This window comes from Gopherus flavomarginatus, chromosome 2, assembly GCF_025201925.1.
Source record: "Gopherus flavomarginatus isolate rGopFla2 chromosome 2, rGopFla2.mat.asm, whole genome shotgun sequence".
In the NCBI taxonomy this organism is placed as follows: domain Eukaryota; kingdom Metazoa; phylum Chordata; order Testudines; family Testudinidae; genus Gopherus; species Gopherus flavomarginatus.
The window spans coordinates 11,112,778-11,131,177 of NC_066618.1; the positions used below are offsets into that span (position 1 = coordinate 11,112,778).

Genomic DNA, 18,400 nt, shown 5'->3' on the forward strand with positions numbered 1-18,400 from the left:
ATGGATCAAGGCTAAACATAAGAATCCCAGAGCAGGAAATGAAACTGCAGATGAAAGGGATTTGCCTTATCCCTCGTTTATAACTAACGTGTCAGGCGCTGCCAGGAAGGCAGGAGGTTGAGCTTTGCAGATTACTTTTTTCCTTTTTCAAAATGCCAGATCTAGATCTTTCCTGGAAGATCATTTCCCTCTCGTCTCCCACATATTTGTTTGTAGTGAGTTATTGGGCCAAAGTCACCTCTGGAGTCAGTGTCTTTGACTTCCACTGGGTTGTGCCTATTGTCTTCAGTGTTGTGTTTGGCCCAATGCATATGCCATTTTAATGGCACAGTTCTGCTTCTCATCTCAACCCTTGACCCTAAGGAACAACCACATCACTGATTCCTCATCCTTTCATCTCATCCCACGCTTCATCACAGCTTGAAGCTCCTATGATCCTGTGCTGAAGTCCTGACTCAGCCAGCACTGTGAATGAACTCAACAGAAGTGTTTACCCAATGGGCTGATCCCAAAGCCTGTTAAAGCCAATGGGGATCTTTCCACTGACATCTGCGTTCTTCAGCTCAGCCCTAAGTAGGGACTTCAGGACCAGGCCCCATCATGGGACCTCTGCAAGGCCGCATATGAGCTGCAGAGCACCCTCAGCTCCTGTTGAAATCAACGGAGTGGCAACTCTGCTTAACACAGCATGGGTCAGTCCTGTGTTAGCTGCTTTCTTGGTCCCTCACTTTCATGAGCACAATGGTCACGTGCACAGTTAAAATAAATAGGTAAAGCGGTTCCCTCACCTGGCTCCTTGAGGAAGTGAAAGAGAACCTGCGGGCAGGGCAATGTGAGAGTCTCACCAGCTTCTGCATTCGGCCAGCACAGTAGCCTGTCCCATGTTTTCCTGCAGCCTGCCAGGAAAGGGAAAACACATTTTAAAGCATTTTTATATTTGCATATAAAAAGTCAAATTTTAGACATGACGCAATACATGAGAGCATGTCGGCATGAGGAGGAGCATTACGGCAGCAAGCTCACATGATGGTATCTGTCCAACTTGCTGGTCTCCTTCATTTATTTTTTTCTAGTTCACTTCTTGCAGTCAGCACAGAAAGCGTAGGAGGGAACGGAATGAGAAAAGGTAGGTGGCACAGTGCACTCAGGCTGCGAAACAATTCCATGCCTACAGAGCAGCATGGCAAAGGGCACAGAATCAGGAGTGGGAGAACGAAATGAAAGGACCAGTGGGTGGCAGAATGTGGTCAAAGAGCTGAACAGTGGGGATAGACCAGGGGAAAGGGAGGTGGGCCACTGAATGAACGACCAAATCATTTGAACTTGATGTACTGGCTGATGGGGAACCAGTGGAAGGAATCCAAGGATCTGAGTTCAGGTCTAGAACCAAGTAGGGAGGATTCACTCATTTCTCTGAATCGGTTCTCACAACCCTGGCAATTTTTCACTTCACTGTCCAACCACACCCCTTTTGAGCTGCCATAGGCCATACCTGCAGTTTCATTTCCATGATCTTCAGCATCCCTCAGGCATTCATTCTCATTTCTCTTCAGCTCAGCTAAAAAGTCACATTCTGGATGGATGTGCCCAACCACCTGCAACAAGAAAGGCACCATGAGGTGCTTAGCCCCGACTTAGGGGTTAGGGCACCACTCCATCATGTAACCCCAACTATACAGGCCCAGATCCTTCGCTGGCATAAATAAGTAGAGCTCCATTGAAGTCAGTAGTGTTATGCTGATCTATACCAAACAGCAAATCCCCCGCTGGTGTAAAATCGCATATCTCCATAAACTTCATAGCTGAGAATCTGTCCCCAGGTAAAAATTGACTCGGAAGGTTTTTCATCGCTGAAGCATCAACCATAAGATTTGCCCTCTGCAAAATTTGTGTCTAACAAGCATCTCCTGCCACTGACTCCTAAGGGAGCTGCTCTGTTTCCTTCTCATGCTGTTTGTCCTTCTCCAGCTTGAATGATGTTATGGGCAGGATATAATCCTCCATGCTTTGAGGCTTTCGCAACCATATGTTCTGATGGCCAGGTCCTACCCTTTACTGCTTGTGTGTTCTGGTGTGGGGGGGAGCTGTGCACAGAGACATTGAACAGAGAGGACCTCTTCCCCACTTCTCCCCCTTGCTACAACAAAGCAGGATTCCAACCTAGACCTGCAAAGAGCGCCAGTGAGTTGGGTAGGACCAGAGCACAATGGCTACAAGCAAACATAAGCTACTGGATTTTCCAAGGCACCCAGCCAGCTGGCAAGTACATTGTGCTAGAAACAAGTGGGACTATTCAACAATTTTATATATTTATTTGGAGGGGGGGTGAGGAAATGCCAAATTGTCAAAACCAAAACTTTTTGTAGGAAAGAGTCAGTTTCAACTAAGCTTTGGGCAGGCACGGGTGCTGGAATTAGGGGTGTGGGGGGAGCTGCAGCACATTCTCGCTTGAAATGGTTTAAATATAGAAGATTTACAGTTTGGTTCAGTGACTCTCAGCATCCCCACTATAGAATTTGTTCCAGCAGCCCTGTGGCCAGCAGAGGTTTCTGACGTCCTGGACAGAATTTGTAGCCAGAGAGAGCTCCTCTGTAGAATAGCCATTAGCCTAGTACACTGACCTGGGGGACGAGGAGTAAAATCCCTGCTCCAAATAAAGTAGAGCAGAGATGTGAACCTACCTCTCATATACCAGACAAGTGCCGTAACCACTGAGCTATTCTAGGCTATAACACCCCTTTTTCTCCCTCTCTGGTTTTTCTCAAAAATACAAATGTCAAAAGGTCTTGGATTCCTCCCACTGCTGAACAGAAACTATTCTGACATCTCCATTTTCTTCACAGGAAGGGAAAACCATTTCCCATCCGGCTTTATTGTGTGCTGCGGGTGATAGCCAGCAGTGCACACGGTGCCTCTTCGAAGGGGCAGCATGGTATGCCTTGGTCACCTGGCACCGTCTTTCTCTGCACCAGCCGGATGACTCTTGAATATCCACACATGGCCCTGACTGCTCCACACTGTCTCCACCCTGTCCTTACTAGTCAGGGAAGAAGTGTTACCTATCAAAGCATTCGTTTTTAAAAAAAGAATCAAAACAGGATGAAATCTATCCACTGAGCAGGTGGCTGACTAAATTCGACCCGGCTCATTTTCACACAGGAAGGATAAATATTCAGCAAGTTTTGGAAATAAATATCTTGCTTTCAGGTCATCCAGAGGGCAGAATGTAATGGTTTTAATAAGCCAATATTCTCCATTCATATTAACATCCCTATACCAAGCTGATATTCCGACCTTTTGAACCGATTGCTTATTAGTTTACCATCTGAGGCTCTGTTCCTGCTCCTAATGAAGGCACTGAATATTTTGCCATTGATTTTAATGGGAGCAGGATTAGGTCGCATGTGTAAGGGGAAAAAAGAGATTAGATCCAGGATTCCATGCCATGGAATTCCATACACAGCCATGGCTATTTTGATTTCAGGACTTGGAAATTTACCAGTGAAACTGGGGTGTATGTGAATATACAAATGTAGTGGCGATGTTGTGATACTGTTTTCTGTGTCAGGCACCTTTAAATGTATGGAGCCTTTCTTGTTGTGTGCTAGAGACCAGCTCCCTTGGGTCAATTCAAGGTGTCTGGGAAAGAGTCGGTCCCACATTACACACAGTCTCTTTTTAATTTCTCATGCAGGCTTATATTTGTCCTTCCTTTGTTGTGTTCCTTAATCAGTAATGAAAGTCAGATATGCTGAAAGGCCATGATTTGGTCCTTGTGTATTGAAACCTCAGAAGAAAATAGGTTCCAGCATGACAACCAGGCATATCTTTCAATTAACGGATAGTTTATAGAACTCTATTGGTTTAATGAACTGTGTCCAGAAAGATCTCAGCAGGGTGGAAATTTACCTGCTTGCACAGTGAAAAGAACTTCTCCTGGAAAAAATAACCAGTGTCTGCATGTGAAAATGGCCTTGGAAGTCCACTAAAATATTCAAGGAGAGAACAAATAAATGTTTGATTTTTTCATAGACTCAGGAAAATACAGTTTTTTGGGGGAGGCGGCGGGTTGTTTAGTCTTCAAAGTTGTGAGAACTTTTATCATGTGCCCCCGAGTTAAATGTGTATGTTTCATTTACTGCAGGTGATTTAAAAATTCTGGCTTCTCCTTGATTATGAGCACTTGCAACGTCCTCTGACCTTAATAAGAGTTGTAGGTTCTCTGCCCTAACATTTGTGAATTACTAGAATCTAGTGATTAGAGAACCAGATTCTCCACTGCCTTGTGCAGTCGTTTGAACCAGTCCAAAGTGTGGGTGTAAGATTCAGTTTCAACAAGCCAGGACAGAGAATGCTGAGTGAGAGACACATACAATATTGTGTATCCAGCCAGAAAGTGATGTTGGAATTCAACACGGCTGCACCTTCCAAGCAAATATTCCAAATTCCTGATTTTTATGCATGCACGTTCCTGCGTGGAAAAGCTACCTGTTCCCTCTCCAAAGTGTTTGTTAGCCTTTCCCTTATCCCTATTAGGGGAGGTAGAGCTCAGTGGTTTGAGCATTAGCCTGCTAAACCCAGAGTTGTGAGTTCAATCTTTTAGGGATCTGGGGCAAAAATCTGTCAGGGATAGTACTTGAGCCTGCTGTGAAGGTAGGGGGCTGGCCTCAATGATCTTTCAAAGTCCCTCCTAATTCTATGAGATAGGTTTAAAAAAATATATTCATGGTATGTCATAGGCCTTGCTTTGGCAGACAGCAAGTGATATTATGGTAGGTTCATTTGCTGGTGTTTTTACACTGCTGGCTGTGCTAATGTAACCCACACCCCCCCCCCCGGGTGTGGTGTTCTGGCCCATCCAGACCACTTAAAGAGAGGGACTGAGTCTTCTCTATGTCCTTACTTAACAGTCAGGTGGCTTTTAGCTCACATTGTAGAGGCTCCTGCACTAAGCTCTAGAGGTCCCAGGTTCAATCCTACCCACTGACAACCAGAGTCTACCAGCATTACATTAACACAAGCTGACTTCGGGTTATGGAAGGCACTGAATATTCAGCTTTTGTTGCCTTCTGCCAAGGCAGTGGATGATTGGATGAATAGGTGAGACATTATACCAACTTGGCACAGGACTGAGAGATGGAGCCATACTCATAGCCACCTTCTATTACTACAATGCTCCAATCAAAATCCACAGTCAGAACACTCCTAAACTTTGAAAGCGTTTGGACCCTGATTTGGACTTTAAGTCTTGGGCCCATATCTAGCAAGGATCTCTCATCTCACCTTGCATCCTACTTTGTGATCATGCAGTGTGAGCCTGCAATGATTGCTTATGTGGCACAGAACAAATAGTCCTACTAAACTCTGTGGAATTACTGACGGGGTGAGATTGCCTGCACAACTAAGGGACTCAGGATCAGAAGCTTCGCAGGTACCATTTCATGAACTTACTATTTCGGGAAGCGGGGAGCACTTGACACCTCACAGGAGGCTCTCAGCACCTCGCAGGGTCAAACCCACAGTCTTTTCTCACATGGCTGCATTAGCCCAGCGTATATAATACGAGCTAAGAAGGTGCATTAGCACAATACAGCAGATCCTTAGTCCCCATTCTGTCTTGCACACAGTTTTTGTCCACTCAGGACTAGAAATCTTGAAGTTGCCCCAGCTGCTCAGATTTTAGAGTTGGGTCAGAAAATATGGCACCCAAACCAGTTCTGATTACAGCTTCCTGGCCTAATGATTTTAAAGTGACTTAGTGATTCCGGGGACTCCGTTTCTGTGGGCCCATCTTGAGCCATCATAATGGGGCCAGATTTTCAGAAACCGCTGCACAGCTGTTACCTGTAAAATGACCCATTAAAGTATTTCAGATTGGCCATCCAAAATCACTGAGTACTTATGAAAATGTTGGCCAAGGACTTTAGCATATTAAAATGGTTATTAAATATATCTACGTGATGCCTTCACTGTGACATTGGAGCTCTAATGGTCTTTCACTCGTGTAAAATACAACAAAGGCCACTGGTTAATCACCGTCAAAGAATAAAGACAGTTTGGAATCCACAGAGAATAAAAATACCCTGGTCGTGCCAGGTCATTTTCCAATTAAAAAGCAAAAGAACTATTTCTCCTTGTTACAAATGAATATTGATTTAACCAGAACCTGTCCCAGGCCGAGCCTTCTCTCCCATGTTGGAAAGGACATACTGTTTGTATGATTGTACTGACTGTACAAAGACTTGAGCTTCTGAGCAGGGAATCTCATGATGTTTATGCACAGCTGCTTTGGGGTGCTGGGGGATAGGAGCCAATATTGCTGGTGCATTTGAGGAATGCATGCAAGAGTAGGGAGCTTTTAGCATCAAAGGACCAAATTCCGATGCCATTTTCACATAGCGGAGAGGACATTACCGCATGGTTGGTTCTACTGAAATCAACGGGTCTGTTCATGAGAAATAGCACTACTGAACCTGAAGAAAGGTATCAGAATCTATCCCAGAGGAAAAAGAAGGATTTATTGATTAGTCGGAAAGAGAAAGAGCAAATATGGCAGGAGTGGGGATAGAAAATAAACACAGCCGTGGCAGGTACATAGTGATCAGGTCTAAAATTGCTTCTCTTTTGTTATTGGTGTATTTAAGGAAGCTGGAAGCCTCGCTTACAATGGAGAGGAGAAAAGCTTTTCCAATATTTTTTTCTATGAGATCAGTCATATTTTTCCCCCAGGGCCCAAAACAGTGAGAATGAAACAAAACAATCAGACATGGGAAATGGTTGTACAGAGATCATGATTAATATTTCTGATTATTTCTGGCAAGAAGAAGTAAATGAACCATTAATCTTGTCGATGTTGTAAAATTAAACTGTCTGAAATAAAAAAGTAAATTAAGTTATATTCTAAACTTAGAGCTTGTTTCCTGGGCTGTTGAGTAACCAAGTCAACTGGAAGTGTGGGCTCCACAGCCTCTCTGAAAATCAGGCTGCTCTTGCAACCTCTGGTCATGTGAAATCAATGCTCAGGTGAATAATGAACACAGGATCTGGCAAGCAACAACACTTTACACTCTGGGATTAGAATGTGTCTTATTCGGATTATTTTATGCAGTTTTATTGTATCTTGTGCTCCATTGATTTGAATTTTGGTTTTCTTGTGATCTCTCATTGTTTTCTCTCATGGATTTCAGCATTGCACAGTCTCTGCCTTCTTTCTTACACCTACTACAACAAATAGCATACAAGCAACAAACACAAAGCATAAAAACATCTTAAGTTTACAAAATGTAGAGACATTTTAAATATTGTAAGTATTTAAGACCACACTGAAAAGTTACCCCAAAACAATACAGGTATACTGATGGCTGAGAATGGATGGTTGTTTTTCCAGCTAAGTTAAAACAACGTTTTCTTAGCTAATGTCAGTTATAATAATAAGGATATCCTAATGTTCCGTAAGAGCCTGATTCTGCCATCCTTACACACACTGAGTAGCATCTTATTCTGTGAGTTGGTCCTTTGTGACGCTTTGTGAAGTACAGTGCTACTCAATATGAGTAACAGGGGCAGAATAAAGCTCAGAAGAAAGCACTGTAACACCTAGATCTTTCTGATATCCTTTAACGCTGAGTATAGTTAACCACTAAGGACTAGATTCAGATATCCTGTTCACGAGGAATGGTTCTTCACTCCACATAGTGCCACTGCAGAGCAGAGTTTGTTACATGGTACAAGCAGAGAGAACGACAGGTGCAGACAAAGTATATGGTCCCAATTATTCCACATCACAGTGTTGTTTCTCTTTCCACACAAAAAGAAGATCCTGTGCCACCCACACAAAACAATACTGTAACACTGTGTTTCTCAAACCGTGGGTTGGAACCCCCACTCAGGGTCATTAAAGGCATTGAAAATTTTATTACAATCTAAAGCAAAGAAAATCTCACTCCTAATTTCTTGAACACCTTTGATCCTCAAGATCAAGTTTTCCTTTCAACTTCTCATAACACACACACACACACACACACTGTAGGTTGATGGTTATAAATGATATATTTTTAATTCTTACTTGTATCAGAAATGTGAGGAAGTCGCAATTTTTTTGGACTTGAAATAAGAGGTCACCAACCTTAAAAGACTGAGAAACACAGCTCGAACGAAATGAAAGGATTCAACTGTAAAATGAATTAATCTGCAACATAATTTAAGTAAACAATCGCACAGATCTTCTCATGTACAATCAGGCAACCTCACTCATAAGCAATTGGCTGAAGCAAAATGTCAGCATGACAGGTAGTTTCTTTTTTCGGAGATGAACTTATGGAGCCAAATCGAAGCCTGGCATATGCAGATGCAGCCACAGTTGATTCAATTAAATTTGTTATTGTCTACACAGTTCACATTCTAAGTTATCCTAAACGTTACCAAAGAAGCAGGTGAAATACCAACTTCTGCTAATGTTGTGTATGCCAAAGGCTAAGCAACAATACCTAAATTCATAGCTTTTACAGTATCTTCTCGATTCCCTTCCCCTTTGCATTTGTCATCCTCTCTTTAAGCACTTCTGTATAAAGTAACATGCACAATTAAGGATGCTGTTTCTCTTTCATGGAAGTGCAGTAATAATGAATGTGCAGTGACAACACAGTGCAGTGCAAGGGCACACAGCTCCTACAGCCTAGGAGTGTGTTCCTTCTGCTACAGTTTGCGCCTTTCATAGCCTCTTCCACAGTTTAATACGAAGCTAAGTCCAAAAAAGAAAAAGATGCTCATGCAATGAAACGAGCCGTATCTGTTCCAATGTTAAACTGACTGCTTAGGGAAAACAACGACGGAAAACCTGTTTAAAATGGTTACTTACAAAAGCTGCAAGACTCAGGGAGTAAAAGGCACAACGGTACAAAGCACAGGGGTTCATGTTCCGACGCAAGTGATGTCATACTCCACCTCCTCAGCCTCCATGAGCACGTTTTACCTTCCTTTCCTCGTCCCCCTCGCCTATCAGTTGCTGATCTGAAGCATTTATCTTTTTGCCCAGGAGTGACGTAACAGTAAAATGAGGAGGAAACTAAATATTAATAACTCTCTCGGCTGTGATTGACGAGGCTGTGAATGACATGCTTTCCACCTTTCTTGACCTTGCAGTATGTGCTGAGATTGCAAAGAATAGACTATGTGAGCATCCCTGAGATTATGGTAACTTGCACTCCCTTCTGGAGAGAGACCCCTCTTTCTGCCTCTGTAATACACTAGGATTTTAGTAGGCATTAATAGATTTGTTACCATTGACCATATTGCATTTAACGCAACAAAATATGTATGAGACAAACCCTTTAAACATGGTGATGGTTAATATTCATTCATTCTAACAAATGTGCATCTTATTCCTGTTTCAAACAGTGTGTGTGGCAGGGGGGGCGGGGTAGATAAACACATAATATTATATTTTTTAAATGTGTGGCCAAATTTTGCACATATACACAACTCCTGGGGTTTGAATGCACATTGTGCATGTATCTGAAGGCCAGCTTGCGTGTGTGTATACATGAAAACTTGCATGTGAGTGTAATACATCCCAACAATCTGTATGAAAAGAACATTAAGGTTGCAAAGTCAAGCACTCACAAGATAGGAAATGCCTGAATTAACTTGACCTCTGCTGTTGTCCCCACAGCTTCTGCCTGTCCCCTTCTCCCCATCCAATTTCTGCCCCCTCCCTGCTCATCCTGTGCTTTTCCTGCTCCCCCAGCTCCTGCCACTGTCCTTCCCACTCCCCATCCCCTCTCCCCCTGCCCTGAATATCTTCCCCCTTCCTGCTCCCATCTGCCACTCCTCTTCTCCTCCAGCTTCCTAGATGGAGAGCATTGAAAGCACAGGTCAGCTAGTCTCCCTGTCCTCAGATCTGGTGCCTGATGCTACAACAGCCACCAGAAGCCCAGAAGAGCAATTGCAGGGAAAGCCCTGTTCAGTCCCTGCAGCTTTGGGCTGGAGCATGCTTAGTTGCTCTGTGCGGGTGGCACATATACATTCCAGTTGGCATTTTGGTACCTCTGAGGGGATGGAGCATGCTCAGTCCAGATGGAATCTTTGGAGAATTTAGCTGCCAAACTCCAACTCTCTTGCTGTAATTTGTGCAAATCTTCATGGAGACAACAAAGGCACATCCCTGAAAGCAAATCAATCTTCCGGCCAAATGTTAAGTCCCTGCGCCAAACCATGGAGGCACTAGAGCTTCTCAACAAAATATGTGTACCTTTTTAAACATAGGCAAAACAAAATATTTTTTCTAACCTTATTATCAGAAATTACTGAACCGTTTTAGATGGAATTTTCAAAAACTACTCAATCTGAGGCGGATGGAGAGCATAGAAAATTTCAGGCCAAATGGTTAAAGTTTGGCAAAGTTGAATGAAACTAAAAACAAGATCTTATAATGGAAAGTGTCAGGGAACCTGAAATACAGGTATTGCTGCCTATATATATAGCACTTTTCAGGCATAGACCTCACAGTACTTTACAAAGGAAGTAAATAGTATCTTCATTTTACAGATGAGGAAACTGAGGCACAGGGCAGCAATGTGACTTGGCCAAAGTCACCCAGCAGGCCAATAGCAGAACCAGGAATAGATATTTGGGTCTCCTGAGTCTGAGTCCAGCACTCAAGCCACTAGGCCATACTGCTGTTATAAGATGCACAGCTAACCTATAAGCAGCCATTAACATTTGCTGATTACCTCAAATAACTAAATAAATATGTGGAACTAAATAAACACAGTATTTGCACTAAACAGAGCATTTCCAATAGTAAATTAGAACAGGGAGCTTTACCAGCTTTCTGATATTTTACATAGCTTCCTTATAGTCCTTGTAATTCCTGTAAATACCACTCATGACTAGTGCAGTCATCCCAATCTCTTGCCAAATAAATCCTTTATGTCACACTGTACCATCATATATGGTCTTTCACCCTCCCTCTACAGAAAGATACGATATTAATTAAGTGCATTTTGCCAAGCATCCATTTGAGAGGTCTACAATATGCCAGTACTTTTCAGGGTTAATTCACATAGTACCTTAGGATGTACCTCATTTGCTCCAGGGGTCATAGCCATGTCGATTCAATCCAGGGCCCGCTGCACCATTTCATTGATCACCTTGGAAGCTTGTAAGCATATATTCATATACCCACTGTGATATGTATGCACCTATGTGGTGTGAGTATTCATCTGTCTGCGGATTTAATGCATGCTTTACCAAAAATTGGTCAAGGTTTTCAAAAGTGGCTAGTGATTTGGGTTGCCCCAATATTTGAGTGCCCATCTTGACATACCTTAAAGGGTCCCAATTTCCAGCGGATGGGAGCTGAGCACTTGCTGAAGATCAGCCCCTTTGAAGGTATCTCAGGCTGGAAACTCCAAAACTGAAGCATCCATTATCATTAGTCACTTTTGAAAGTCCTGGTCCATCTTCCCCTGTTTAGCATAACTGGCCTTTTTTGTGATTCTCTGCAGCATGGACATTTTATTCAAAAGAAGTCTAGTCTATTGTCAACGTTTTATGTGACGTTTCGGCTGTTTGTAATTCAGTACAGGTGGATTGGTCCAAATAAAATCAGAGCCAGACTGATTAAATTTTGTCCAAAACACTATTTTGCAGTTCTTGAAGAAACACCCACATCCTGTGCCTCTGACTACTTACTGGTTTTATCTGAGATGAACAGTAGAAGAATCAAAATACCCCAGGCATGAACAGTTTACCATTTCACCCCACAGCTCTACTACTGCAACTTGGTTTTGAATTGCACTATCCTGGCTCTCCCTTTCCTGACCTTCCCCTGATTAGGCTGCCCACTGTGCCAAATCAGTAACTAGTACATTTTCTTTCCAATCGTTGTTACACAACCAGTGATCAACAGCGTACTATTGCTTTTGCACGTGCATTCGGTCCACCAAGTTATATCTAGACCTGGCAGAGATGAAGAAGGAGAAAGCAGATTTCTAGTGGAAGAAATCTGCATATTGCTCAGACTTTCTCCGAAGGTGGAAGTCGGCCACTTCAGTTCTGTAAAGATTTCAGTTGCGGCTTGTTGTGAGAGCTGCTTCAGCAAGCCCTAGCCACTCACGCCATCAGTTTGTGAGATATTGGCTGCTAAAGTGAGGTCAGGCCTGACGTCGGACAAAGCAAGCTGACTGTAAAGATTGTGATGGTAAAGATCTCATTATGTGCCAGAGGTGAAAATGAACAACTGTCAGTGCCCTTCACAGTTCTGTCTCTCCTACCTGTCTGCTCTTGTCTGTTACCACCATTCCTCCACTCCAGCAGCCTCGCCTGCTTCTCCTAGAGCCATGTCTGTGTGCTCCCTTCTGCCAACAAAATAGGATGGGTTCTAATATTGAGGGGTTCCTTTCTAAGTTTACAAAACCCAGTGGCTCAAGCCCCTCTCCCTCCCCGAAACCTGAGAAAAACCTAAATGCCCTCCCTGCCCTAAGAGCAATACTTCCCTGCTCGCAAGCCCTGAGTCTGGATAGAACTGGAAACTTTACTGGGGCTGGGGAAGGGAAGGAAACACAGTATTCATTTAAGAAAATACAGCAACAAGGAATCAACAATACAAACACGGCAGTAACTCTGGCTGTCGTCCTTTGCCTCAGTCTCCCCACCAGCAGTGTGAATGTCCAGTGGATAAATGTCCTCCTCCCAGCCCCCTGGTCATGGTTCATTGCCATTGCTCAGCAAAGTTCCAACATCCAGGAGTGCACTCAGGCAGGACTGTTGTCAGTCGCTTGGGGAAGTACTGCCAGCTTCTCTCCTTGTACCACCTTCCACTGTGCCATCACCTCTCCACCATCTCTCCCTGTGCTACCGCTGCTCCCTCTCCTCTTGCCATGCCTGCACTATTTCTCACTGTCCCCCCCTGCACCTTATGGCTAGCCAGACTGTGATCCGCCCTAAGGACTAGTGCATAGTTGCACTGTGCCCGGAGCAGCCTAGGAAGCCGACTTTGACCTGGTGAATCACAGTCTGCCTCCTGGTTCCTCTGCTGCTCCAGGGACTGGAGTAAAGAGTGCTGGGCCTGTCCCTGATTCAGCATGCGCTCCTCAACAGGCTGAACGGCTATGCCGCTGGGCATGGAGGAGACCTTTGCTCAATGTTCTCTCCATGCCCTTCCATCCCTTCCTGCCCACATGCACAAGGGGGGACATAATGGCTCTGTGGATCCTGCTACTGCCTGTGTGCTGAAGCAGTGGTAAGGTGCATTGGCACAAGGGCGCGCTGGGCACTTGTGCCCCCCTGCCTCCATGTGCAGGGCAAGACACCATCTGACACTTAGGGTATAAGCTGTTTGGGGCAAAGGCCACATCTTCCTATGAGACTGTACACTGACTAGTATAATGGGGCCCCAATCTGCATTAAAACAGTGACTGTAATGGAATCTTATGCTTCAGGGCTTCAGCCATCATTTGCAGGGGTCAGGAAGGAACTTTTCCCACAATGCACAATTGGTTGCATTCTAGGGTAGGTGGGGTTTCCCCTTTGCTCTGAGCATCTGAGTTTGGCCATGGGTGGACATGAGACACTGATCAGGGTAGAGTGGTGTTCTGAGGTGGTGAGGAAAAGCCTCTTTCTTAGATGTTTGTCTGGTGTGTCTTGCTCACATTGGCAAGGTGGAACTGATCAGCAGATTTGGAATAGGAAGGGATTTTCCCCAAAATTAGATCATCAGAGAACTTGAGGTTGTTTTTGTTTGTTTGTTTTGTTTTGTGTTTTGCCTTCCTCTGCAGCATGGACTGTGGATCACCTGTGAGGATCATCTGGGCATATCTCAGCTAATCAATTCCCCATCTTTGCAGGGGTGTCAGGCCCTGGTGGCACTTCTCGAGTTCTCTGCCTGTGTTTTAAAGGAGGTCAGACTAGATAATCTAATGGTCCCTTCTAGCCTTAAAATTGATGAAATTGAGCATCTTGTTTGTAGTCTTTGGGCATTATCTATATAGAAATAATAATAATAATTAATTGTCTCATAACACCGGAAAACTGGCAGAATCCTAATTTTCCTATGACCTAAAACAGGTGTTTCTACTCTTGACGTTTCACCATCAAAACAACCATGATCCTCACCCCCCATCCTGGCTGATGCCCCAGGATTGAACTGGGGTCCCCCATCACTAAAAGCATGAATGGCGATAGCCTGAGCTAAAGCTGTCTACCTGGTGCTATAACAGACTCATATCTTCTGTGGATTGGGCTCAGAAGGGGACCTGTACCACTCCAGACCAGGTACTAGCACTGTCTCTTGGTACTTGATAGTCTGATCAGAGAGACCAAGAGTTGAGTGGGAATGTAATCTGGAGTGACTTCTTGTGTGATCCATCTAGATCAGGGTTGAGAACCATGAGCAAGACAGCACAAAGAAGCTTGTATTACCAAGGATATTCATGTTGGGGGATCAATTGAAGATTTCAGCCTCAGAGCTGCTAATTCGGAGCCTTCCATCAGCAGAACAGTTATTTGAAACACTGGTTCTCAGCCAGGGATACACATACCCCTGGGGTTACGCAGAGGTCTTCCAGGGTGTACATCAACTCATCCAGAGATTTGCCTAATTTTACAACAGGCTACATAAAAAGCACTAGCCAAGTCAGTACAAACTAAAATTTCATACAGACAATGACTTGTTTATATTGTTCTATATATTATACACTGAAATGTAAGTACAATATTTACATCCCAATTGATTTATTTTATAATTATATGGCAAAAGTGAGACAGTCAGCAATTTTTTCAGTAATAATGTGCTGTGACACTTCTGTGTTTTTATGTCTGATTTTGCAAGCAAGTAGTTTTTAAGTGAGATGAAACTTGGGATACTCAAGACAAATCAGACTCCTGCAACGGGTACAGTAGTCTGGAAAGCCACTGATTTAAAAGATACAGTTTTGGAGTGAGGGTCTGGGAGGAAGTTTAAGGGTCACGCCTAACTTTTTGAGACTACAAGAGCTAATCAAATGTCCAGTTTATAAGACAAGCAGGAGTGTTTAAAATATGAATTTACATCAGTACAGAAGAGTCATACATTGTGATATTTATGGTGCTATGATAACAGAATGGCAATTATAGAATTGTACTAACCGTTTGGCCATTTTGACTTAACACTTGCTGACTGAAAAGCACAGCACAGTCAAATTGTATTTTGGTAGATATTTTTGCCTAGCAACATACAGAAAGTGTAATTGTTGGAAATGATTTTAATTACATTGTATATGAAATGGGCAGATGGATTTTAATGAGCAGCCATGAGGATTGCTTCAAGGAAACACTTAGTGAAAAGCATTCAATCATGTTTAAACCTATTAAACTAAATCTGTGTAAGTGCATTCATATTGGGAATCTGTACCAGCGTACCAAGAACAATTCTGTTTGGGGGAGGTTTTCTAATATAGAGAAGGCCTGATTTTGCAAAGGCTGATGGGACTTCCAGGTGAAGTTTTCAGAAAGCACACTGGTGTCTCAGTACTTTCCTTCAAAGAAATCATAAAGGAACGATGTGCATGCAGTAACAGGACTGCATGAATTGGTGTGTGTTGTATATATGAATAATTCTAATAACCTAGTTAGCTTTCTAAATGGTAGCTTGTGTACGTTTAACTGGGTGTAGCGTGTGCATTTATTTCATTTATGTTTAACATGGCCAAAGGATAAATCAATAACATTTGACTTGATTTGCTTATAAATATGTAAAAATGTTCCCCTTCCGTACATATTATAAATAACCCAAGCTGGAATTCAATGACAGGATTGTTAATTTTCATATTAATGGGGTAATGAGAAGCTTTTCCTACTGAAGGGTATCTGACAGAGTCTCTCATGAGCATATCAGCATTGGCACACTCCCCACGCTAAGTATAACATCACACATTTACATAGGTATAGGTCAAAAAATTTCCATCAAATATGTTTTTTAATGGAAAATGGCGTTTCGAAGTAATGGCAATTTTTGTGGGGTAAAAAAATCTTTCCATTGAAAAATGTCAGGTTCCCGTCAAATGCAAAAAACTGTTTCCAGAACAGAAAACCAAAATGTTTTTGTTTCAAATTGAACATTTTGGATTTCGGCTCCTGAAAACAGTTTTGGTTTCCAGATGCTGAAAATAATACCAAACAAAAAATCAGCTTTCAGGGTTTTTATTTTACAACTGCTAGAAAAACATTGACGAAAAAAATTGATGAAACTTATTTTTTTCCTTTTTGTTGAAACATTAAATGACTCAGAAAAAAATAATTCCTTGATCAGTTCTAACAGGTTCATTATAGCGGTGGAGAAAGGGGAAAGCGACTGTCATCCTCTGAAGCATTCGTTATGATCATTGGATTGAACAATGGACCAATTTGCTATGAGGACTAACATCAGCCAGAAAGATTTTCATTTAATTAATTAATTTTCAAGTGAACTAGAAAAATAAATAAATAAAAATGCTCTCAAAAACACCAAGTCTCACATGGATCCTATTGGAAATTCTTCTGTGCTCTACTGGAATCCTTCAACTAGTCTTTGCAATCATCAGTTGATCTCTCTTGATTATTCATGGAGGACTCAGTAGCTCAATAGTATGATTGCTCTGTTCCAGAAGCTAGTTGTCATCAATGATGCTCGTGGCACATGCACAGAGAAGTTAGATAAAAACATAAAAGACTCTTGCTGGAAGGTTGCAGCATAACACTACTTTTTTTTTTTGAACTCAGAATAACACACAAGGACCCCAAAACAGAGAGACAAAGCAGGCTGCCCCCTAAAACACAGAGCCACAACTCAACTCGCTGTACTCTAGGCAGGTTCTCTGCAAACTGAAGGCACAGATATTCATGTTACCTTATAGAGCCCCTCAGCCTGCAAGTAGGACCAGGGGACCCCACTGACAAGTGAAAGTGATAGCTTACAATTTTAACACCATTTTCAGTACACCACATGGCCTGGAACCAGTAAAAAAACAACGGAGAGAGTTTTTAACCAGGGAAATCTTCTGTCCCTATTTTTTTAATTGGCCAAACAACAAGTAAAATAGTTTCTAATAAAATAATTGAGATTACACTTCCCTGCTGCACAATATACCAGAAAATCACAGGGGTTTTAATATTGCAGGCCCCAGAAAGTCTACTTTTTCAATCCTGATTTAATCAACTGCTTGTAATCACCTTGCAACTGCCAGATACAACCTTTGATAGAACTAAGTATGTGATCGTGCCACATATCTGCTGGCTGTACTCAGTCTGGGTCCTGTGGCAGAGCAGGAGAAAGAGAAACTCCATTCCTGCTTGGGGTTCAGGAAGGGGTGTCCCAGCCCCCTAAAGATGGTGAAGTCCCTTCTTCAGAAGTCTTTGACTCACCCCCCACAACCCTTCAGACCAATGGGCCTTGGATTTGTAATGGCTGGTGCCTCCATCCATTGGCCAGATGAAGTGATAGCTACGACTTCTAGGATAAATTAACTAATATATTAAACCAAAACCACATGAGATATCAACCATTTACTTCCTGGCACAAGACATATGGATAACGATGGAAGGAGAGGGGAATAGGAGAGGAGACTCAAGGATGGTGACTAAATGGTGCCCCATCCTGCACTATAACACCACACTAAAACCCCACAACAGCAATATAACAGGAAAACACCCCGCCCCACAGCCCTTCCCAAAGTCCCCACAGTTGAGCCGCTGGGGTTCAATGGATAGGCCAGTGTCACTGTCTGTGCTGTGGGCTAGTCAATGGGTTGGTATCCCAGGCATATCAAGCCATGGCCGATCTCAGGCTTTCAGTGCAGTAGGGGCCTCTCAAAAGGCTCTCAGGCTTTCTGGAGCAGAGCAGGGGCTCCAGGTCAGCTTCAGGCTCTCTGACCTGGAGAGTCAGAAAATGGTTTCCCCTCCATGTGGCTGAGAACAAGCACTCCTTCCCCTATGTCTCTCTCTTCTCTCTCTGTCTGATCACACAGAGCCTCTCCTGAGCCTCACTTGGGGCCACTTTGGCAGGTCAATCAAGATTCTGGGTGTGCCCTCCAGAGTAACCCAGCAAGCAGGCAGTGTCAATCTGCAGCTCCAGACTGCCAGGGGCTACCCAGTTTGGGGGGCTGATATTAGGACGTGCTCTGCAAAACCAGCAAGGAAAGAGAATGAGGAGCCTAGAAGCCATTTGTGAGAATCTGAGGCCTAGAGTCCAAACCCTGTGGAAGACATAGACATTGCGACTCGTTTGGTGAAAAATCAACAATGGTTAGACCTCTGGTGTACCAAGACCACTGCCTACCATGCTGACCAGTACTGTCTCATTGTTTCCTTGTACTCTCCCATCTGTCTGTTTGTAACCATCTTGTCTTATACTTAGGGTATGTCTATACTACCCGATGGATCAGCG

The 18,400-nt window shown here is 43.2% G+C and overlaps 1 protein-coding gene across 7 annotated transcripts in view; it reads right to left on the bottom strand.

Annotated features, from left to right (window-relative positions):
- The window catches only part of GHRHR (growth hormone releasing hormone receptor), a 1,095,940-nt gene that overhangs the window by 1,069,041 nt on the left and 8,499 nt on the right, over positions 1-18,400 (bottom strand). For 3 of the 7 annotated variants that reach the window (XR_007772841.1, XM_050942723.1, XM_050942722.1), the window contains exons 1-3: positions 8,858-9,008; positions 1,493-1,595; positions 789-896 (exon numbers count right to left, since the gene is read on the bottom strand). Coding sequence is in view for 6 of the 7 variants with exons in the window: in XM_050942723.1 (XP_050798680.1) it covers positions 789-896; positions 1,493-1,595; positions 8,858-8,914 (268 nt within the window). In the remaining variant the exon portion in view is untranslated. Of the gene's footprint in view, positions 1-788; positions 897-1,492; positions 1,596-8,857; positions 9,009-11,081; positions 11,144-18,400 lie in introns of those variants that run through there. The other 4 variants (XM_050942721.1, XM_050942717.1, XM_050942719.1 and 1 more) reach the window with 3 other exon arrangements.